Source organism: Mauremys mutica, chromosome 1 (assembly GCF_020497125.1).
Source record: "Mauremys mutica isolate MM-2020 ecotype Southern chromosome 1, ASM2049712v1, whole genome shotgun sequence".
In the NCBI taxonomy this organism is placed as follows: Eukaryota; Metazoa; Chordata; order Testudines; family Geoemydidae; genus Mauremys; species Mauremys mutica.
Genome location: NC_059072.1, coordinates 8,007,950 through 8,031,584, shown reverse-complemented (window position 1 = coordinate 8,031,584; position 23,635 = coordinate 8,007,950). Strand labels below are relative to the sequence as shown.

Genomic DNA, 23,635 nt, shown 5'->3' with positions numbered 1-23,635 from the left:
ATGACAGGATGATTGGAGCTCATTAGTTCACTGCCTGCCCTCCAGATGTACGTACTTTCCTTCATTAAGTTGCATGAGCTGGATGGATGGACTGCAACCCGTAAGGTAATATGGGCGTTCTGCATTTCAAGGCAGCCAGGGATGTGTTCGAAGATAGGGGACCGATGTACCACATGCAGTATAAGGATGTGACTAGAACAGTAGATGACTATGGACTGGCTGGTGTATTTATGTACCACTGCCCATTGCTGGATGAAATGAGTTCATCTCAACTAGGTGTCCTAGCAGTACAGGGTCTAAAGAAGGGGTTTATAAAGTTACCTAAGGGATTTGACTGCACAAGTGAGCGCCTCTGTGCCCAAATCCCTTAGGCGCTTTTGGAACGCTTCCCTCCTGCAAGCTTTTCCCTGTTAGCTCATATGTAGCTGCCTGTGCTTTAGAGGCAGATGCGCATAAGCTCTGCCCCCACAGTTACCAGGAAATCCCGAGAGGCCGTGGCGTGCAGCATTGCGATGACCGGATAATCCGAGGTGCCTGTGGATTTGTTACTCGGGTGACTTCTATATTGTAATGTACGTTACTGACGGAAGAACACGTTCTGTTACTTTTGGGGTCACAATTCTAGATGCAGATGAGCTGGCGAGGCCTCTAGACCCCAAACGTCCCCTCATTAGAACTATATTTTTGGAGAAGAAAAATGTGTGGAGGAGAGATAGGTGCCCCTGAGAAACAAGGCCTGTGTTGTGTATTTTCTGGAGGGGCATAAATGAGTATTGGTATTAAACTAGCACCTGGAACCCTAGCTAAGATCAGGATCCCATCTTACTAGGTGCTCCACAAACACGGGGTGTGTTCCTGCCCGAAAGAGCTTACAATCGAAATAGACAGGACAGAAGGGAAGTGTTATGAGCCCCATGGTACAAAAGGGACAGTGAGGCACAAAAACTTGCCACAATGAGTCTGTAACAGGGCAGGAAATTGAACCTGGGTTTCCCGAGTCCCAGCCCAGTGACTTGCCTATTTTCCTCATAGAAGCTTTAGTTCTTAGCAGTTTGTTCGCTCCTGGTGTTTATTCTTTATTGGAATTTATAAAAAGCCTCAGAAGGATTTTTTTTTTTTAACTTCCAAGCCATCTCCATAGCAACTAATGGCGGTGTCACGAACGGAAGATGAGGAATAAGGGGTAGGAGCAGGCTCACTGCTAGGCAACAAAGACCTACATTTACTGCACAAGTTTCAAGAAATGGGTGGGGGGAGGAAGAGAAAAACACAAAACACATGGAAGGACAGCAGAGTGGTCTAGACACAGAATAGCGTTCAAAGCTTTGTGTCTAGCCGGGCCAGTGGGGTGACTGTGCGCAGGGTGGACTGCACATTTCTGAAGATCTCAGCTTGTCCTTGCAGCAGAGCGGAGTGAAGTTTTTTTTATACGAATAGTTTACGTGATGAAAAATGCAGTGTTGGTCAGTCCAGAACTATTTGTGAATTTGACACAACTGGTGTCAGCCATTCCCAAAATGGCTGGGGAAGAGCCTGCTGCCCGCTGCCACAACACTTCACAACCATTAGCCAGTGATTGCGACGCTGCCCTGGGATTTACGGTTCAACCCCGAGACCCGAAACAGATTTTCTCAATTCACCGAAAAGTCCCCAAAATTTCAGATTCCGTGAGAACTGAAAAATCAGTTATTTGCTGAGCCTTTAGCGCAGAGACAGCAGCCATGTTATTGCTGCAACCTGTTCTCTCTCTCTCTCTCACCCTGCCCTGTTCACCCACCTCAAGACTTTACTTTTGTTCTTTCTTGTTTGCTGTTTTCCATCGTCTGAAACAAATAATTTTAGACTGAAACACCAAGGTTGTGCATGGAAAAAACCAAGAGGTTTTTCCAAGAGGAATCAGCAGCTTTATTAGATACTAATGTAGCTCAGCGATGACATGTTATTTACTGTAGGGAACAGTCCTACACTGGCAGATAGCTGGGCTGGATGATATATTAGGTCATTTCTTTCTCTAATGTCTGTGATTTCCTGGAAGTTGCCCATAGTGACACCTGTGGTGTCCATTCAGTCTGGGACATTGAGGAGAAGCTTAAAATAGGAGAGGATATCCTATCGTCCCGTAAGAAAGAATAAAACCCCTTCTGTCAATGCTGCCGTTATTGCTACTTAGAGCGAGGATCCTGTAGCTTTAATGGGCAATCAGCATTTGCTATGGATTGTGTATGTCACACATGGACAGTAACAAGTGTTTTCCAGCTCTACCGCACAATGACGAGGGAAATTTGCAGGGGCTGTGTGCAAAACTGCTAATTAGAGCAGTTCTCAAGCTACAAGCGTGAGGAACCCAAAGGTTAGCTGTAAAATAGTCTAATGAGAAGCTGAGTGTGTCGTGTCGGAAGCTGCTGTGTGCTCCGATCTCACATTGACTTTTGTGCTTTGAACATGCCCAGACTTTTCCTTCCTATTAGAGCAACTGCTGTAACAAGGGCTGCAAAAAAGTTCTGTTCTAACCACCTTTTTCTACACACACGTAACATTCACAGCTGGGCATGAAATGACTCCTGGTTGGCCTCGGCCTGAAGGAGAAGGTTATTAATTAAAGTGACGTAGGAGCCGTCATCCTGGATCTGATGTCAGGTCCATCTAGGCCAGTGTCCTGTCTCTGACCGACCAGCACCAGATGTCTCCATGGAAGGTGCAAGAAAGCTTGAGTTATGGAGCAACCTTCCCATAGGGCAGTGGTTCTCAACCAGGGGTCCAGGACCCCCTAGGGGACCATGAGCAGGTTTCAGGGGGAGCTGCCAAAATAAACCAGAGAGCAGGGCTGATGTTAGGCTTCCTGGGACTCAGGGCAGAAAGCTGAACCCAAGCAGGCTGAAGCCAAAGCTCTGAGCAGCTCAGCTTTGCAAGGCCCCTGTGGTGTGGGGCCACAGGCAATTGCCCTGCTCGTTACCCCCTAACATCAGCCCTGGCTTTTAATCTACCGGATATGCAGATAAAACAGCTGTTGTGGCACAGGTGAGCCATGGAGGTTTTTATAGCATGTTGGGGGGGCCTCAGAAAGAAATAGGGTGAGACCCCCTGCCCAAGGGGAAGTGTTTCCTAACCCCATTAGTTAGTGAGGCGCTTGTGCCCTGAAGCAGAAGGTTTTATATCCCTGCAGTAGCTGCAGTTGCTTGGGCCTTCAGAAAATCAGGACGTCTCAAGCTGGGGCTCCAAAATTTAGTGGGTGCGTCTGAAAATGTTTCTCCAAGTGGTGTTAAATCTGGTGCCTGTTTGGAGGCACAAGTGAAAACGCGTTGGTAGTTCTCCTCCCAGCTCCTTGGGGGACAGGTATCCCTTGGCTGTCTCAGCCAGAGGCTAAGGAATTAAGAGGCCAAAGAGACTCACTCTTAGCAGTCATCTGGCTAAGTGAATACTGAGGCCCAGGGACTGGGCTGGGCAAAGGAAGCTAATACTGCCCCCTTGTCCTGTGGATCACTAGATGATTTCACTCTTCGCCAGTGTTATATTTGCATTAAGCCCTGTTTTCTCTTCCAGACACATCAATGTTCGGCTTGTGCAATAACTCTGGTGACCTAGGAGGAGTTTCTGCCCTAGGAAGATGAGATTGTCATATGCCAAGATACTGACGCTAGCAGCCCTCTTGGCACAGTCTGAAGCCTTGGCTCCGCATGAAGGTACGTCTGTCACGTGCTGTGTCCAACAGACCCAAAAGCAGGGTAGCTGATGCTCATGGCAGAGAAGTTAAGGTCTTTTCCAGGTGGCTGTATTTGCTAGTGTAATGAGCTGTAACTACCTGGGGGCACTAGTGGGGCTGGAACCTGGGATCTCTAGCATCAAGATCACAGGCCATTATCACTGGGCACTAGCAGGCTAAATAGTCTCTGCAGTGAATCATAGATAGGATCATACCTACTAAACCAAGACTTGTGAGCTGTGAGAAACCAAAGAGGATTGTGGGAAGTGCCAGATTGTATTGGTCCCATGGTTCATCCTGTCTCTGATATTGGCCAGTGCCAGGTGTTTTAGAGGAAGATGTAAGAATCCCACCATAACCCCTGGTCCCTCCGCATAGTTCTCATCCTGATCTCTATCAGTGTCCATCTGCATTTGTCAGCCACCAAGCAGACAACCTTGGGGTTTGCATTTGTTTTCCGCTGGCTTTTCTTAATGCCACACAGGGCCAGTTAGGGTATCAAAATGGCACAAGGTCTCATATGCTCCCTCTCGTTCCATCAGCCACAATCTCCCCTCTGATATTTTCTTTGGCCCCCCGTATGGCATTAGAAAGTAATCCCAAGAACTGCGTGTCAGCGAGCAGGGGCACTGCCGGGGCACTTGGATCTGTGCAAATGGGCGTGACATGCCGCTGCTCTGATCTGCTTGTGTTTCACACGCAGCACAGGTGTAAGTGACCGCCCCAGGCACATGGCAGTGAGGAATTAGTGCTGCAGAGTCCAGCCCACCTCTCTGTGTCTGGAGAGGCCCTTGTCGAGGGGAGCTAGTGGGAAAGATGTAGGAGGGGGAGCTATGTGAGTGAGTGAGGAGATCTGTCACCATGTGGGTCCGCACAGCTCCCCCCAGGGTGAGGGAGGCTGTAACAATGCCCTACATAGGCTGCTGCAGCTACGAAGGAGGAAGCTTGCTCCCCATTGTGCCCCACCTGCATCTCCCCAATGTCAGGTCCAGCTAGGTCAGCACAGGAGGCAGGCGCTAGCCACTGCAGTACCACGGTGACAGGATTTTAGTCTATGTGCTGTCAGCAGCATGGGACAAAGCATAACGAGCTGTCTCTCACTACCTAGCCCCCCGCACTTGAGCAGGCCTATTTCTACTCCGGGCACACTAGAATCAGTGCAATGGGTTCACCAAAAATCTGCTTTCGTAACATATTGTTGAAGCTTGTTGTACATGTCGCTAGTGTCTGTGCACCAGAGGATAATAGCTTACTAGTGCAGTTAGCTGCTAGCATTGCCCCTTGGCTTGAGTGGTAAAGCTCAAGGGTTGTAGGTTCAAACCCTGCTGATGACCCATATGGGGTGAAAGGGCCACTACAACTGGATAGTAGAAATGGATGTGACTTTCTACTGTTGAAACTCAGTCCATAAGGCCTCCAAGCTGCTTCTCGCAGGCAGACTGATCCAGTGCCCAGCTAGTCTTTGGTTGGGCATAAGGGTCCAGCTGCCTAGACTATGCTGTGCTCTGCAGAAATTCAAAGAGGAGCCCAGGGCTTGCCAGACACGCTTGGGCTCTAAGCTTCTAAGAACATGCCTGGAACCTTCTGAAAATTCAGCAAGGGGTTAATGGTAGCTTAGGAATTGGCTGCAAAATTAACTTGATTAAATTCCTGCCCGTCAATTAAGCCAATATCTTTGACTATAATGGTATTTAATTCGCAGCCTGGAAGAGTGCAATAAATCAACGTTTACAGATGTCTCCGGCAAACCTTTGATGGATGAAACGGGGTAATTTCGGAAGTGCATGGAAAATTTCAAATAAAATCATATCCCCCTGTGATTAATATAGCTGTCTGTGTTGGTATTTGCTCCAGAAGGCACCAATCCAGATATGCTTAACATCACATGCTTTCAAAGACAGCATCAGGTGCCTGATCCAGCCAGGCCGAACGCTCTCTAGCTGCAGTGCCAAGCTGGGGCCTGGTCCTGCATGGCTCTGAAGGCCCTTGTCAAGGGGCAGCGGCTCTTTATGGGAGCTAGGGCCCAGCCTGCCCGTGACTGTCCTTATGAGGGTCCCACTTGGGGGTAATTGACTGCCCCAGGTGACTGATTACTAAAGAAGCACCTGGACCTAAAAAAGGTTATCAGAACTCAGCTAGCATGAACTCCAAAGGGAGATAGGAGACTGAGGGAGGCCGGAGGCAGAGGGCAGAACAGGGAGTCTCGAAGGGGAGCTCTCTGGGGAACCTACCAGGATGGGGAGCCTGTAAGAGGCGCCCCCAGAGAGGGGAGCCTCCTAGTCAGAGGGCTTTACCACCTGTCCCCCAGACGTTGGCCGGAAGCCCGGCCTGGCAAGGATCGCCCGCTGTCCCTGGGGACGCGTCACAGCACACAGAGCTCCCTGGACCTGAGACTCCAGAGAAGGATGTTACTCCAGTAGGGGCAAGAGGCCTAGCAGCCGGGGAAGAGACTGGCACCAAGAGAGCACTAGAGGGAGACCGGGTAGAGATGATCAGTGGACTCAGGTGAGGGACATGGCTGAAGAATGACCCAGTCACCCCACTGGGACGTTGAGGTTAACGTTTTGTTCATGGTTCTGCGTTGGCTTTTCTGTTGACAAATGAGTCTCTGCAAGCAGGGGCTCTCTCACACGTAACTGGCTGTTTGCACTTGCTGATCCCCTGGATGAGGGGCAAATTAAGTAAAGGCTCATCTGCAACACTGCACCCGTCCACACAGGGACGTGCTGGCTCACGGCATATGCACTTACTGTTATTCACAACAGAATTCTGACCTGCCGCTGCCCCCTGACACAGAGGATTTCAGTGACGCTATTCAGGACTGATCCGCCTTGAGTGGTCATATCCATCCGTGCAAAGGGGATCCAAACAAGGATGGTAACAGCCTACAGCTTCTCCGCCTGGGGTAAATGACAATTCAAGGAAGGCAGTGGAGATTCAGGCCCCTTGCAGAAAACTGACTGTCTGCGTGGGTGTGTCTACACCCACAGGGAGCTGGAGGTGTAATTTCCACCTCAGGCAGACGTACCCACACTAGCTCTGGTGGAACTAGTGTGCTAAAAACAGCAGCACAATCATGGTTGTGTGAGTGGCAGGATGGGTTAGCCACCTCGAGCACAATCCTGTCTGAAACCTACCTCCAGCTCCAGTGCAGACATACTCTGTAAGTAATGATGACAGGATTACCTACCCTGTAGGTAGCAAAGGCTCCGATCCTACAGACGCTTAGGCCTATGTGTATATGTGTTTGCATGATTGGTGCCAAAGGTGAAAAGCCCCCCTTGGGAGCTATTTGTGTTGCACATAGTACCCAGTGTGCTTTGTATACCAATTGCAGGCTGATTTTCAAACCACAGCACCCTCTTGTTTTGCTTTAAATCTTCGCCCATCCTCTCTGGAGAACGTGGATGATGCATAGATTGAAAAGGGTTGGGGCGGGGGAATTGGGAAAGGAACAGGCCCTTCTCTCTGGCAACTCATGTTGAGATTTCCGGGAAAGGGGATCCACAGAATTTGGCTTTGACTTCCCCAGAGGGTCTCTTGATTCACGGGAATATTGGAGATACCAGTGCCAGTTCAAACAGCAATAGCGAAGTCTTGTTATTCTGGGATTAAAAGAATCACTCAGGCTCAAAGAGCTCAGCTGTGGCCCTCTTACTCTTGTGAGTAGCCCTTTAATTATAGGAGTCAGGGGTACAGGACTGGGTCCAAAATTCTGTATTTTTCCTTCAGTTTTAAAGACCTGAAGAGGGCTCGTAGCAATGACCATTGGTGCTCCAGAGTGGCCAGCGTGTTACAGATGTGCTCATGAGCAACCCTACAATAACAACCCAGTGTGTAGCCCTGAGTCCATGAGCAGCCTATAGTAACAAAGCAGAGTACAGCCCTATGCTCACGAGCAACTCCACAATAACAAACCAATGAGCTCCGCCCAGGCCTTGTGAACAATTCTGCAACAACAAACCCTCGCATCAGCCAAGCATTCATGAATGACTCTGCGCTAGGAGACCACTGTAAACAGCCTAACGCTAACAAACCTGTGTGTTTACTCCAGCCCTCTAGAAACCCTACAAGGGGAGAGAAACATTTATTAAAATTTTAACTTCAAGCTTGCAAACCCATCCCCCACCTAAGTAAAGACATTAAAATTATGGGGAATATAGCGGATTTATGTTATTAAATTATCAGAGTGTCCCACCCAGTCGCCAGCTTTCTGTCCATGAAATGTTGGCGTGAAATGCCTGCTGAATACAAAATTCAATTAAAACAGATTAAATGTTTTAAAGTGAAACATGCCTTGACGTTCATTAAATGAAACTCAGTCCTCCTGTCTTGTAGACTTTAAGGCCAGAGGGGACCATCATGATCAGCTAGTCTGAGCTCCTGCACATCACAGGCCACAGAAGCTTGCCCATCCACTCCTGTAATAGACCCCTAACCTCTGGCTGAGCTACTGAAGTCCTCAAATCATGGTTTAAAGCAGGGATCAGCAACCTTTGGCATGCGGCCTGTCAGGGAAAGCCACTGGTGGGCTGGGATGGTTTGTTTACCTGCAGCATCCGCAGGTTCGGCCGATTGCAGCTCCCAGTGGCCGCAGTTCATCATTCCAGGCCAATGGGGACTGTGGGAAGCGGCGGCCAGCATATCCCTTGGCCCACGCCGCTTCCCGCAGCCCCCGGCTATAACAGCAGGGCTATAACATTGCAGTGTTCAGGCATGGACTGGAACCTGGGCTCTGAGGACCTCCCCACTCACAGGGTATCCGGGCCCATGCTCCCGCCTAAGCCTGAATATCTGCAATGCTAATTTTAGCTCTGCAAGCCCGAGTCAGCTGACCCAGGCTCTGCGACTGGCTGTGGTGAGTTTTTTATTGCAGTGTAGACATACCCTTTGTGAGCTAGCGAAGTCCCTGGCACAAGTTGGAGCAGCCCTGGGGTGACTCTAACATATACCAACCTTGCAAGGCTGCTAGAGGCTGTTCCACAGTTCAGCACAGCTGGGGCACAAGGTCTTCTGATTGTGGTTCTGGCTGGGTGGCACAGAGCTGCTTACATTGCCCTGTTCCCGGGAAATTTCCCAGCAGTGCGTTTTGTACAGAGCAGCAGAAAGGGGACCGAATCCATCCCGTGCTGTTGGTTTACTTGTACCCAAAGTGTTAATGTGGAATAGGAGCAAGATCTCTTTGAATGTCAGGAAGTGGAATTAGGGAGCAAATGGAGAGCAAGGGACTAGAACTGGGTGACATTTTTTCAGTGAATAGTAAATTCACCAAAAGATGCATTGGGGCAGGGGGGGGATCAAAACTATTTACCAAATTCAGTGAATAGTCTTGGCCAAAACACCCCACTGTATTTTGAAAAAGCCAGAATGGCTTGTTTGGATCATTTCAAACAAAACACGCCCACTCGTTTGGAAACGGCACGTTCTTTGGAAATTAAGCTAGTCCAGCCGACCAAAGAAAGGGTGAAAAACACCCACAAATGACTTGGAACAAAAACCATTGTTTCGGGTTAAACAAAATGTTTTGTTCAAACCAAATTTTCTTCCGGATTTTTTTGGTTCGGGCCCTGAACTGAGACATCAGCTATTGACTCTGTTCTAGGAGCAGCGTTACCCAGGCTGCGTCAGAATGATACCAAGCCGAAGCGCTCCTGAGCACTGAAACTCAGCCTTCGAAACCTGCGAAAGCCACTTACTTAATATGCAACTGGCTCATATTTCATAATTTCATGGCTCACTCGGCGATTGCCCTGTGCTGTTTATTCCCTCCGAAGCACCTGGCACTGGCCATTGTCAGAAGACAGGATACTGGGCTAGATTGGACCGTTGGTCTGACCCAGTCTGGCCGTTCTTATGTTACCCACTCCTTCCGCGAAGGCCTCTCGTGTAAGGTACACGGCATGAAAAATGAAATTTAGTGATTTACACACCAACCCCAATTCTGTTTTTCTTGAGCCCCGTGTGACCCTGCTGGGTCTGACTCTCTGCTCACTTAAACAGGTTGCGTACCTCCAGGAGCCTGTTGACTTCCTGAAGTGCCTCCCGGCTTACCCCTAGTGGAAGCGAGGTTCCAGTCAATCAGGCTGTGAATGAGGTTGCTTGTACAGGTGTCACTGAGGCCACAATTTGGCCCATTATTCATAGGTGCCCACTCTGTAGGTGCTCCAGGGCTGGAGCATCCACGGAAAAAATTATGGGTGCTCAGCACCCACTGGTAGCCCTGCAGATCAGCACCTCCCCACCCTCACTGCCTCCTGCCCACCAGCAGCCCCACCAATCAGCTCCTCCCGCTCCCCCCCAGCGCCTCCTGCTCACCGGCAGCCCTGTCGATCAGCTCCACCCCCTCCCTCCAAGCACCTCCTACCCACCCCAATCAGCTGTTCATTGGTGTGCAGGAGGCGCTGGGGGGGGCATAATGGGGCAGGGCAGAGTGGAGCGGGAAGAAGCAGGGTGGGGGTGGGGACTTGGGGGAAGATGTGGAGTGAGGGCAGGGCCTGGCGCAGAGTGGGGGTAGGAAGAGGTGGGGTGGGAGTTTGGGGGAAGGGGTGGGGGCCTGGCAGAGTGGGGGTTGAGCACCCCCCCAGGGACAGAGGAAGTCTGTGCCTGTCCAATTATTTATATCAGAGAGAAAGGATGGCCCAGAGGGAGTGCTGGGTTCAATTCCTTGCCCTGCCACAGGCCTCCCTACGTGACCTCCGGCCGGTCATTTAGGTTCAGATCCTTAAAGCAATACCATGAACCCTTCTGGACTGAGATCACCAACGAACTCAATGGCAAATGGGCGCCAAAATACCTTTTGAAGATGTGGGCCTTAGTCTGTCTGTGCCTCAGTTCCCCAGTGAGACCATTGATAGATTGTGAGGCGCTCAGATGCCATGGCGACGGCAGCCATGTCATTACCTAAGATGGAGAGCATTGCAAAGGTTTTGTCTATCTGGGACAGCTGCAGTATTGTTGGGGGAGTTAGGTGACCCCTCAGCGCTGACGTTCCTTCAGATGGTTTATACGCTAGCTGGTCCGTTACAAGCTCTGTGGAACAGAATCAGCCTCTCAGCCCACGCAGCCCCTCTGTTCTTCTCCCCACAGCGTGTGGGACAGCGGAGGTGGCCGACATCTTGTTCCTGGTGGGTGAGTCCTGGAGCGTGGGGGAAGGGAACTTCCGGCTGATCAAAGACTTCATCTACAGTGTGGTCCTCTCCTTCGAGAACGTGGCAATGGGCAGAGAGGGTGTTCGGCTGGGAGTGGTGCTCTACGCGGAGAAGCCAAGGTTGGCAAACCTTCATTTCCTGTCAACACAGAGAGTCTCTAAGTCCCACCTCTGTCTGGCCGTGAGGCTGGAGTGGATGTATGTGAACCATAATCCATTGAAAGGCGCATTCAAATTTAAAACAGGAAAGGTGCATTTAAAAATACTGGGGCTTGGCCTGAGGCCCCACCAGATGCCATGGTGATGGGCAACTGGGGTGACCAGCTAGCAAGCGTGAAAAATTGGGAAGAGGGTGAGGGGTGATAGGCATCTATATAAGACAAAACCTCAAATATTGGGACTGTCCCTATAAAATCAGGACATCTGGTCAGCCTATGGGCAATCTTATGCACCCCTAGCTCTGATGGTGGTGTTTGAAGGCTTGGGGAGCTTATATTGAATGTTTACTTTCATTTGGCTATTCCATAACTCAGCAGTGAGATTCAGTGACATGCTGAAGCCTGGAACCGTCCCTCTGCCATCCAAATACACCCCCCACTTCCAAAATGACCATACCCTAGATCCTTACACAGCAAAGACACAGCGGTCGTGTGCTGGTAGCTGACATGATTATTTAAGGGTTGGGCTTCTTGTGCATTTTCCAAGTTCCAATCTGCAGCCTGCTGGATGGGAGTGACCAAGGCCCAGATCCTCACAGATTTCCTCAAACTGAATTCAATGGGAGTTAGGGGCCTGAATCCTTTTAAAAATCTGGCTAAGAGCCAGCAAGGGGGGTGTCCCTTGTCCCAGTAAAACCATTTTGGGGAAGCTTCCCAATGCTGCCTTCAGTTCCATGCATACGGGCAATGGCATTCGTAGCCTCTTCATCATCTCCCTTCCTGGTGAAGCCAGCGGAGTTGCGTTGACATAGAACCGGCATCAGATTAAGGAGAACCAGTCCTAGTGGGCTTGTGTGATGGAAAGCACCATCACCCTCCGTATAGTTTAATAAAGCTTTTTGGATTCAGCTCGGTTATTTCGCACACTGACGTGGGGCTGTAGAATGGCGGTGTAGGTGCCTGAGCCCGAATGTCTACACCGGAGTTTTACAGCCCTGTGAGCCTGAGTCAGCTGACATGAGCCAGTTGCGGGCATTGAATTGCTTTGTAGATAGCCCCTTAGAGTCATAGATTCCAAGGCCAGAAGGGACCGTTGTGATTGTCTAGGTAACGCAGGCCAGAGAGCTTCCCCCGAATAATTCCTAGAGCAGATCTTTTAGAAAAACATCCACCCTTGATTTAAAAATTGTCTGGGTTGGAGACTCCACCGTGTTTGACTGGTACTAGTGGTAGATGCCTTACTCCCTGGGCCCCATCCCTGGAGATCAATATCCCTCATTCAGTGGCACGACATTTCAGTGGGAAGTAGGGGAGCAAAGAGAGCTGGTGTATCCGCCTGTGATGTCCTTTCACTGACCCTACGTTCCCTTTCCTCTCAGGAGGAGCTGAGGTTTGGCGTGCTGGCCTATGCCTTTAGATATTGTTTGTATGATCCCTACCATGATTCACGGGGGATGCGAAATAAACGCTCTCTTTCGCGCCCCCCTTTTCTTCCTGCTCCCAGGATGAGTATCGAGTTGACGGATTACGTCACCATTGAGGAGGTGCTGGTGGCCGTCAGGGAGCTCTCGTTCCAAGGGGGCAGTGTCAAAACAGGGGATGCCCTGGCGTTTGTGGCCCATGTGGTCTTCAGTCCGGCAGCAGCAAGAGGAGATGCAGCAAAGGTCAGTCTGCCCCACATGGTCATGGGGTTGAACTCAGGACTTCTGCATCTAAAAGCATGAGCCTTTAGTGCTTGAGCTAAAGGAACAGCTTTGCTAGCTTGATAGCAGTAGCAGACTCAGGACCCTCTATACATGGCTTAGCCTCTAGAGGGGGACAAAGAGTCACCCTGTGTTAGGGCTGGTTACGTGAAGAACTGCTGACGTGGTGAATGGATTGTGTGTTCCTGGAGGGTCTTCTTGGAGAACATGTAGCCCAGCATGGCAGAGCAGCAATGAAATCGGGCACGGCTGTAATTTCTTATTAAAGAAGCCCTCTCCTGACTGGGTCACCCGCTTCCCCAAATTGAAATGCTGCATATTCCTTTCCCTGCTAGGGACTTTGAATTCTGGGAAGCCTCAAATTAAGACACAGTAGTTCTTGTTTGCTCTGCAGACCCACAAGAGACAGGGCAAAGGGAACGTTGCATGGCCTGTCTGGCCCATTCTTCTCAGCTGACTGCTCCAAGGAGGTTGCTACCAAGGTGGTGCCGAGGAGTGTGCAGTGGGATACGGAGCTGTTCACTCCAGCCACCGTTTCTGATCTGGCCCTGATTGATAGTGGCTTACAGTGGTTACCATCTGATGGCTCATTGCTGGTCTCAGGACAATGGGCCATGGGTTCCTGGTGTCTGAGATGCACTAGCTGGGCAGTAGAAGGTGTGTGGGGAAGGAAGCTTGCATGGATGCGATTTCTATTGCATGGAGAAGCAGCAGACTCCCCTTTCCAGGGTCATCAGCCTGGCTCCTTCCTCGCCTGGCTTTCCGAGGAAGCACCTCACCCACCGGTACAGCACGGTGGTCAATCGCCGTGTGTGTTGCAAATTGCCCACATTGGACACCCTGGTTACCTGGCTGTGACTCTTCTTCCTTGCAGATCATTGTTTTAATCACAGGTGGGAAATCTGCCGATTCTGTTGAAGATGCGGCTGTGGCTCTCCAGGACAGAGGCGTGACAGTTTTTGCTGTGGGTAGGTATGGTAGAAATGAAGACGTTGAGAATGTCACCGCTGTGTTTTGTGTATACATGGTGGGGTGTACACGAATGCGTGCTATATATATATATATATATATATATATATATACGCTATAGGATCTACACCATAGAATACTGCATAGACCAAGGGCTACACACTACAAAATATCGCATATACCCCAAAGGAACACACAGCAAAGGGAACTGCATCTACGCCATGGGAATACACCTCTGAACACTGGGTCTGATTCTCTGCTCCACTTTGGAGGAAGCTGTAAATGGCGACGCCGGGTAGAAGGCAATGGCGAATCAGGCCTCTTGTTTTCCCTTCCTTTCCCCACCCCGGCACCTTTAGGAATTAAGAATGCCGACAGGAACGAGCTAAGGAAACTAGCTTCCAAGCCCGCCGAGGAGCATGTGCTTTACACTGAAGATTTCCACTTGCTGGGTAACGTGTCCCCTAAGCTCTCCCGAAGGCTCTGTGTCACGGCCTCCGAGCCTCCGCGCCCCACCAGGCCGGCTATGAATGGTGAGTCTGGGCCCCTGCCCACTCGTATTTTCTGTTTGGTTGAATCAGCCCCTTTCTCTGGGGGGACTCCTACATCCCGTTAGACGTCCTCTCTTGCATCCCATTTATTCACCTTTTAGGGCATGTGCGACCCGTAGGGTTTGTCCACACAGCATTTAAACCCCATTTCAGCTGTTTCAGGCTCATGGGGCTGAGGCTACAGGGCTGTTCAATTGTGGGGTAGATGTTTGGGCTTGGGCTGCAGCCCAGCTGTGAGACTCTCCCCACTCATGGGGTCCCAGAGCCCAGGCTCAGGCTGGAGCTGCTTGGGCATTGCCAGCAGATCGAGGGACGTGATCATTCCCCTCTATTCGGCATTGGTGAGGCCTCATTTGGAGTACTGTGTCCAGTTTTGGGCCCCACACTACAAGGAGGGTGTGGAAAAATTGGAGAGAGTCCAGCGGAGGGCAACAAAGATGATTAGGGGGCTGGAGCACATGACTTATGAGGAGAGGCGGAGGGAACTGGGATTGTTTAGTCTGCAGAAGAGAAGAATGAGGGGGGATTTGATAGCTGCTTTCAACTACCTGAAAGGGGGTTCCAAAGAGGATGGATCCAGACTGTTCTCAGTGGTACCAGATGACAGAACAAGGAATAATGGTCTCAGGTTGCAGTGGGGGAGGTTTAGGTTGTATATTAGGAAAAACTTTTTCACTAGGAAGGTAGTGAAGCATTGGAATGGGTTACCTAGGGAAGTGGTGGAATCTCCTTCCTTAGAGGTTTTTGAGGTCAGGCTTGACGAAGCCCTGGCTGGGATGATTTAGTTGGGGATTGGTCCTGCTTTGAGCAGGGGGTTGGACTAGATGATCTCCTGAGGTCCCTTCCAACCCTGAGATTCTATGATTCTATGATGTCCACACTGCAATTAAACAGCCGCGTAGTCCAAGCCCCGTGAGTCCGTGACAGCAGACACAGGCCAGCTGTGGGGGGTTAATTTCAGTGTAGACATACTCTTAGAAAGCAGCCAGCCGCCAGTACATCTGGTTTGTCATTCAGAGGGCAGTGACCACACTGTCCTTGATTGCGTTTATTTCAGTGTGGTGACACTGGATAACAGCACTGGCACTCGAGAGAGGAGCGACAGCAGGAGATGAGAGCTAGTAGCTGCCTGTGGTTGGAAGCCTCACCTGATATATTAGCTTCACCCCATCCAGGGAGCAGGATTTGCCTCTATTCCAGGGCCTGGTACGATGCCCACTGAAGTCAATAACTGAATTTTCAGTTTTGTGGCTGAACCAAAAAAGAAAAAAAAAGTTTCAGGTTGACTCAAGACAAACTTTTTTTTTTTAATTTTCAGCAAAATGAAAAGCTCGAAAACATTTTGGTTTGGGTGTAACTGGTCATTCTGGTCAAGCCAAAATGAAACATTTCCTTTTGTTTTCAAGGGTTTTTTAGTAAACCTTTCAAAAAATGCATAACATTGAGATAAAATTCAAAATGAAAAATCGCTTTGAATCGAAAAATCAAAACCTGTCAGCTTTGGGAATTGTTTTGTTTTGTTTCTGAAACAGCTCGGCGAATTCAGCACAAATGTGTGAGCTGTTTCAGGCGACCGGAATCTGCCTTTGTGGACGAGAAAAAAGTTTCAGAGGAAAACTTTCACCCAGTTCTACTGTGAAGTCAATGGGGAGGGATTGCATTGACTCCAATGGGCTGTGCATCAGGCTCCCAGTCCCATGTGATTCATCCGCCTGCATTTAAAAGCCTCTAGTGATGTGGATGGGTGTTTCCTAATGGGGGAAAAACAGGAGCGAGCTCCCCTTTGTAGCCGCTGCTGCTGCCACTGCCCTAGCAGATAGACAGACAGCTGCCAGAGTGAGCAGGAGCTGGCTCAGTGTCAGCATCAGAGATGCCCAGGTGTTTTAACAGGCAGAGCTGCCGTAGTAACCGATTTGTCTCTGCCACAACGACAGAGGATCAGGGAACTGATACTTTGGGATATAGCTGGGCTGTACCTCACCTATTACTGTGTGCCCATCTCTAAAAGTCCTATAGGAACGGTGCCATTTTCTATTGAATTCTACCGCATTTTGGACCATCCTACAGATTGTAATAGCGTATTCTAACCCTGCCACAGAATCCCATCTGGGAGCTTAAAAAAGAAGCTCGGAAGGAGCCCATTCTTTACTAATTTGTGTAGGTTTTTAGAATAATTTCTGTGGAACTTTACTGAATGTTTCTAGAACCCTGTTGGAGTCATCCCATATCAGTTCTCTAGGACTGCTCCATAGGGGTATGTGTGAGATCTTTAGATCCTGGCACAAATCTAGAACCCAGCTGCTGCTCCCCTTCAGTGGTAGCAATTGGGTTGCTTTGGCTGATGTTTTCTTTTCAAGGCTATCTCTGGAAGGGGAATGGCAGCTTTGTTAATAGAGGCCCTCCCAGGAGTTCTGTCCTGCAGTGTTTCTAACAACCCAAATCACTGAGTTTTATTTCCCCACCTGCTTTTAGTGGAGAAAATCGTTGGTCCCCGGGATTTACTTGTCAGCGAACAAAGTTACAGCTCTTTGAGGCTGACCTGGACTCCCGCCACGGGGAAGGTGATGGAATACCACGTCCTCCTGAATTCACTTTCCGCTACCGGGCAGCTTATTACTGAGGACCAGCGGCAGGTAGACATCCTCCCTTCCCTGAGTTTGGCCCATGGAATGTTTGGCATCCTCTGATTTTCAGAGCCTCTGAGTGTGATGGCTGCCATCTTGGCCAATGTCCCAGAGCAGGAGAGGTTGCCAACGTTCTGACTGAACAAAACCAAACACCCTTGGCCCGCCCCTTCTCCAAGGCCCCGCCCTGATCACTCCACCCCCCGCCCTCTGTCGCTTGCTCTCCCGCACCCTCACTCACTCGCTCATTTTCACCAGGCTGGGGAGGATTGGGGAGGGTCCCTTTCTGACCAGGTGTTCGGTTGAAAACTGGACACCTGGCAACCCCGCCTGGGCAGGTGGAGGTTCCGAGGTTCCCCACAGTGGCTCGGGCTCCCCGGGCAGCTCTTACCATGGCCCGGCTCTGGCTTCTGGCCTGGCCAGGGGGCGGGGCTTTAGGGGGAAGGGGAGGAGCAGGGGGTGGGGCCTCATGGTGAGGGAGGGACTAAGGGGTCAAAATGTCCTTTGTGCCTAGGGCTCCAATAAATCTTAATCCGCCTCTGCAGCAGAGCTCTGAAATACAGGTCCGGTGTGGTTAATATTATACATCGTTTTAAAACACCGCTAGAGCAATGCTCACTTTTCACAAGGGGCTGGGCTGGGCTGTCCTGGTGCAGGATCAAACAGCTTCCACTAGAAGAGGCTGCACTTTACGAGTGGGGCACGTGGGCGCTTGTGATGTCTATTGGTAATAGGCCAGATTCTGCTCCCAGTGCTGCCCCACTGAGAGTGGGCCTTGGGCTCTCTCTACAGGGGAAGACCCTATCGTGTCCAGCTGTAAGATCTTTCTCATGTCAATGGATGGAAAATACCTCGAGGGTCAGGGGGATGATTGCGATGCTGATTTATAACCACTTTACCTCAAGACGTGGATTTGGCACATGCAAGCATCACTTTATCTATTGGGACCATCTTTTTGTTCTGTGTTTGTACAGCACCTAGCACCAGGGAGTCTTGCTCTATGGCTGTGGCTCCCAAGCACTACAGTAATAAATAGTAATACTCGTGTGGCTCATGTTACTGTAGTATCCGAGCACTTCCCAATCTGCAACGCATGTGTCCTCACAACACCCCAGTGAGGCAGGGCAGGGCTAGTATCCCCATTATACAGATGGGGAACTGAGGCACAGAGAGGTTAGGTGACTCACTTCAGGTCACAGAGGGAATCTGGGGCAGAACAGGGAACTGACCCCCAGTTTCCCAAGGGTCAGGCCAACACCCGGAGCCACTGGGCCATCCAGACTAGCGACTGGCCAGGATCCCAATTTGTATAGTTCAGGGGTCTGGTTAGGGTGGATCAGCACTCAGATGTTCAGCTTTTCATCCCACACTAGCTCACGGGTAGTGAATCATGTCCACACACGCAGATGGTGGTGGGAATTGAACCGGGGGTGTTCAGCACCCACAGCACAGCCACTTGAGTTAAAGCAGCAGCTCCGGTAACTGTGGGTATGTAGAAGGCAGTTCTTAAATCCGGGGCCGGCCACTAGAGGGAGCCATAATTACAGCCATCAAAGCCGCCTATTACATCTGTGCTGGCGGGAGAGGGGAAGGATTAATCTAATGGCTCTTTTCTGTCCCGAACCACCCTGATTCCTTGGTCTTGAGCTGAGGCTGGAAGTCTCATGACCAGGTTCTCTCAGAGGCAGCCTGGTGTTTCCAGTCTTCTATTGGGTAGGACGTGAGAACAGCCCACTTCCTTGTAACACGCTCGCTCTTCTGCTTCCAGTCTTTGGGGCATCGGGGTAGTATGGATCATGCTACCAGCACGAAGCCAGTAAACAATACTAATCTCTTATCTCATTGGACCAGATGCCACCACCCCAACTCACAATGAGCAGTACTCTACATAGCGTCTGATTTCAGTGGGCCCACTCACAATGTAAGGGACTTCTCAGGGTAAGAGTAGCAGATTCTGGTCCAGCATTCAGTGTTACCTTGATAGTTATTATTTACGCTACAGTAGCCCCAACCGAGATCCGGGCCTCATTGTGCTAGGAGCTGTACATGCACATAGCAAGAGACACTGCTCTGGAGAGTTTTTCTATACAAATAAAACTCAGAAATAAATATTCAGCCTACATTTTTCACTTACCAATTTAATCCCCTTGCTTCAGATCCAAAGGCCTTCAACATTAATGGAAAGTCTCCCACTGACTTGAGGACGTGGCCTTGGATCAAACCAGATTCTCCTTTGTAATGGCTTCCCTTTCATGGTGTTTATATCCTTGGCTGTAAGTGTAGAGAGGGAAAATCCCCTTCCAACACCCAGTCAAATCAAAGGGAGTAGATCCTGCTGTCAAAATGCTTGAACTCCTGAGTGGCATTCTAGCACCATCCTTCCAGATCTGCATGGCTCGTTACGGAGCTCCTCGGAGTCTGAGCCTGCTTTGCCCGACAGCGGCTGGCTAAGCACCTCTCTTCTCTCATTTGTGACAGATTGTTTTGGATGGCAACAAAAGCACCGTGCTGGTGTCAGATCTGAAGCCTGACACGAACTATTTCTTCACGGTCCTGGCGGTCTACAAGGATACCCTCGGGGAGTCAACGTCCGTCAAAGGGAAGACGAGTGAGTGTGTCCTTTGGAAACTGCTCCCCTTGTTATTTACGGTATTTGTTGGTGTCAACAAACAAAATTTGTTGGTGCCTGGAAACTGTGTGTGTTGGGTGCTGCCTTGGAAGCATTCGATAATGTCTGATTTAGTGAATCATGGTATCTAATTTATCAGCGATGGTGTCCGATTTAATATAATTTCCAGGTGCCTGAGAATGGGTGAGCTTGCTTAGGCCATGGCTCTGCAAGTTGCTTTGTGCATTGGGCCCATGGGGGCTTAGCGTTGGTACAGTGGTCTGCTCATGGGGGCAGGATCAGGGACTTAGTTATTTCAAGGGACTCTGTCATGCGCCACAGAGTCCTGCAATAATCCCTAGCAAGGGTGCAATTCACCCCAGTGCAGAGAATGGGCACGAGGCCTATGCATGACTTTGTGTTCCCCAGAAGCTCTATTTTGAGGGTGTCAGTGGATTTAGGTCATGTCATGGCCTGGTACTGGCTGTCTGCAGGGGTAAATTTCACCCAAGGAGAACACCAAAGCTGCACCATTATTATGCTCCCGAAGTCAGGAAGTGACTTAAGTGAAGGTCACTCATGCCCCTGCTCTAGGAGCTGATCTGTGCATTTCACCCAGTCTTCTGAGCCCCTGAATCCTGCTCTGGATCATCAGATTGGCAAGACAGCAGCTTCCTGCGGGACTCTACTTAAGACACATTTTAAATCGTTTTATCGTGATTTCCTCTGTACTCAGATTCAACATCGCTCATTAATCTGCTGTGACGTTACTGCCTTCCTTTAAGAGCCAGTTTCCCAATGTCAGAAATATAGGCCCAAATTCAGGCCAAGTGCCACACCAGAAAGACTCCTGTTTACTCTGGGTCTGGATTTGGCTGACTGGGTGGGTCTTGAACCAGGTGTTGCTGCACGGCAGGTGTGTTAAGGAATTGCACCAGTTCAGCTCCTCTGTTTTGCATGAAGCCTCTAGTCTGCTTTTCCTGAGGGACCTTCTCTTTTGAGTGGTGTCTGTCTTCTTGATGGAGGATCTCAGGCAGGACTAAATAAATAATGAGTCCTAGATTCATAGACTCATAGACTTTAAGGCCAGAGGGGACCATCATGATCATCTACCCTGACCTCCTGCACATTGCAGACCTCAGAACCTCACCTACCTGCCCTTGTAATAGACTCCTAACCTTTGGGTGAGTTACTGAAGTCCTCAAATTATGGTTTAAAGGCTTCAAGTTACAGAGAATCCACCATTTACACTAGTTTAAACCTGCAAGTGACCCATGCCCCATGCTGCAGAGGAAGGCGAAAAACCCTCTGGGCTTCTGCCAATCTGACCCAGGAGAAAATTCCTTCCTGACCCCAGATCAGTTAGACCCTGAGCATGTGGGCAAGACCTACCAGGCAGATACCCGGGAAAGAATTCTCAGAGCCCTCCCCATCTGCTAGTGTCTTGATAATGTTTCCTTACATACACTTGCCAAGAATAAGATGGAATGTTTTGGTGGGAAAAGTAAAGTCAGAATATATATCTTCTGATCCCCACGGAGGCAGGAGCTGTAACTCTGGCGGCAGTGGCTGGTTGGACCAGTACAGAGCCACGTGGGCAGGAGTGAACAAGATTCAGTGCATCCGATGAAGTGGGTATTCACCCACGAAAGCTCATGCTGCAAAACGTCTGTTAGTCTATAAGGTGCCACAGGATTCTTTGCTGCTTTTACAGATCCAGACTAACACGGCTACCCCTCTGATATAAGATTCAGTGCATATGCCACTGCAGCGTTGCCCCGCCTCCAAGCTAACGCTACCCTCAGTAGAGTCGGTGGCAATGCCTTGGGGGTAGAGATCCCCTAGAATTCCCATCTCTGTACTATGCAGTGGTGCATTGTGGGCGATCCTGAAACATTCTCATGCTGCGACATTCACTTTGCCCAGGTGCCAGTGACCCTGCCTGGTGTGGGAGGGCATGAAGCAAGGAACTTGGGATGTTAGTGAGGGGATGGAAGGGAGCATGGGGGATCTGATACTGTGAGAGAAGTGTCTGTTCACCGCTGTGTCCCTTCACCCTTGGAGAACACGGGAGTTTCTCTTCATTGTAGGGGGTCTTTGCTGTGAGGCAGCCTTGACCCTTAACCTCTGGGTCTCTTTTGTGTCTTAAAGCGCCCGTCCCTCCAGTGACCAATTTCCGGGTCATAGAAGAAGGACTCTCTAGCCTCAAGGTAGCCTGGACTCCTCCCCTGGGGAAGCTTGAAGGCTACAAGATCTACATGCCCAGATGTAAGTTGTGATCTGCTAGGTTTTCACACCAGCGTCAGGTATTTTCATGTAAGTCCTGATGCTTGGGAAAAGCAACGTCCCCACTTCTGGAGCTCTGTCCTCTCAGGCCTAGCCCTGGTATCACAGTGCAGTGGGGACCATATTGCATCGCTGATGTGTCTGTGTCACCCCAGGGCGACGCAGCATTGGCCTCCCCCGGTGAGTTTGGAGCCTCTGGTAGAAAGGGGATAGTCCCACCAAGGCAGAGGCCTTCCTTTGCAAACCCAGACGGTACAATTCTGGGGCCACCCCACGTCTAATTCTCTGACGCTGACAGTGGACTGGCAAATACGCTGTGCTCCTCTGTTCAGAGGTGTCACTCACCAGGGTGTCCTATTTGGTTCTGGCCCCTACAGCAAACAGACCTGGAATGACCTATGAGCAGATCCTGGGCGGCGACGTTACCTCTCACGTGCTTGGCAACTTGCAGGAGGATAAAGAATATACTGTCAGTATCTATGCTGTGTACCGCCAGGGCCCGAGCCAACCGGTGTCTACTACAGGGAGAACATGTAAGAGGGTTGATTGCTGAGGTGGCCGTCTTAACTGCACTGGAAATCGGGCTCACGCCTGCTCTCCTTTTCACGCTTGCTCCTGCTCTGACACTTGCCCCGTGCACATGTATGCTTTTCTTTGCATGCTTGCTGTCATGCCTGTCCCCATGCACATGTACGCATTTCCTTGCATGCTTATGCTGCTGTCATGCCTGTCTCTGTGCACACGTATGGTCTTCTTTGCATGCTCGCTTCTGCTCTCACGCCTGCCCCTCTGCTTAGGCACGCTCACACATGCTCATACACACGCTACGCCTATTCTTGCGCTCTCCGGCACACTCAGACCTGCTCTTCCATCCATCCATCCCAGTGCCCTTGCCCACTTTCCCCTGCATGCTTCCCCCTGCTCCCATTCTTGCTCCCATTCCCCGACATGCTCACGCTGGGAGATTGCTCTCAACCGTTCAGCCTCCGCTCCAACCCATTCAATTTAATAAAGTCTCAGTCAGACTCTCCTCTCACTGTCTGAAGTCAAGGGAAGCAGCAGGTGTTTGACATTTCTGACGTCCAGCACTGGTTTAGCTGTGGACTTAGGAGCCTAACTTTAGGAACTGGTTTTTTTAAAACTCTTGGCCATTGGGGTTATTTGAACCATCACCTCCACTCCTCAGCAGTGACCTGTTCTTGATGTTTCAGAGAGAGCCCCACCCCCTTCACACCTTATAACTCCAAGCCCATCCTCAGAGCTAGGTGGGAAACAGTTTTCCCATCCTGGAAAATGTTTTGAGATTTCTAAAATGTTTCCTGTCCCAAATCACTACATGAGGGGCTCGGCATGTCGGGTCTGAGGCCAGGGTCTAGAAGCGGGAAGCTGCTACAGCCCGTGCTGTGCAGAAAGAGGACTCCTCTCTGCTGACAGTGTTCACTATAGCTAGTTGCTGTCTGGGCTGCGTGGCCCCGCCCTTCATCTGAGGGGGCAGGTCTATTGTTCATTTAGGCTCCACCCACCAACCCAGAATTGAAATTTCACGAGCACTCAATTAAATTGTTCCGGATCTTCCATTTCATGGGAGTGGTTGGGATTTATGCAGAGATTTACCCCGGTTGAGAGTCTGGCCTAGTATTTAAAACAAGCGGCCTTCCCCTCTGCCCCCTCCTTTCATTTATCCACTCACCCTGTGTGCCTTGCTCTCTCTTTAAGCCCGGGCCTGCTCCCTGCCTGCAGATCTGTTGGCATCTCAGCACTCTGTGTAAATCAAACCAGATTGATGCATCAGCGGTGCTGGCCAGAAAATGTGACCGTGACAGCTCGAGCAGCTGGCGTCGCTGCTTGGGCTCAGAGTGACTGTTCCTGATGAGTGGACACCAGCCTTT

At 50.2% G+C, this 23,635-nt stretch overlaps 1 protein-coding gene across 20 annotated transcripts in view; it reads left to right on the top strand.

Moving 5' to 3' along the window:
- The first annotated feature begins 10,615 nt into the window (after positions 1 to 10,615).
- LOC123353129 (collagen alpha-1(VII) chain-like) overlaps positions 10,616 to 23,635 on the top strand; it is a 196,477-nt gene continuing 183,457 nt past the window's right edge. For 19 of the 20 annotated variants that reach the window (XM_044994027.1, XM_044994002.1, XM_044993994.1 and 16 more), the window contains exons 1-8: positions 10,616 to 10,967; positions 12,510 to 12,669; positions 13,583 to 13,676; positions 14,037 to 14,210; positions 16,701 to 16,861; positions 19,331 to 19,460; positions 21,612 to 21,728; positions 22,124 to 22,279. In XM_044994027.1, the coding sequence (XP_044849962.1) occupies positions 10,915 to 10,967; positions 12,510 to 12,669; positions 13,583 to 13,676; positions 14,037 to 14,210; positions 16,701 to 16,861; positions 19,331 to 19,460; positions 21,612 to 21,728; positions 22,124 to 22,279 (1,045 nt within the window). In that variant the 5' untranslated portion in view covers positions 10,616 to 10,914. Of the gene's footprint in view, positions 10,968 to 12,509; positions 12,670 to 13,582; positions 13,677 to 14,036; positions 14,211 to 16,700; positions 16,862 to 19,330; positions 19,461 to 21,131; positions 21,145 to 21,611; positions 21,729 to 22,123; positions 22,280 to 23,635 lie in introns of those variants that run through there. The other variant, XM_044994054.1, reaches the window with a different exon arrangement.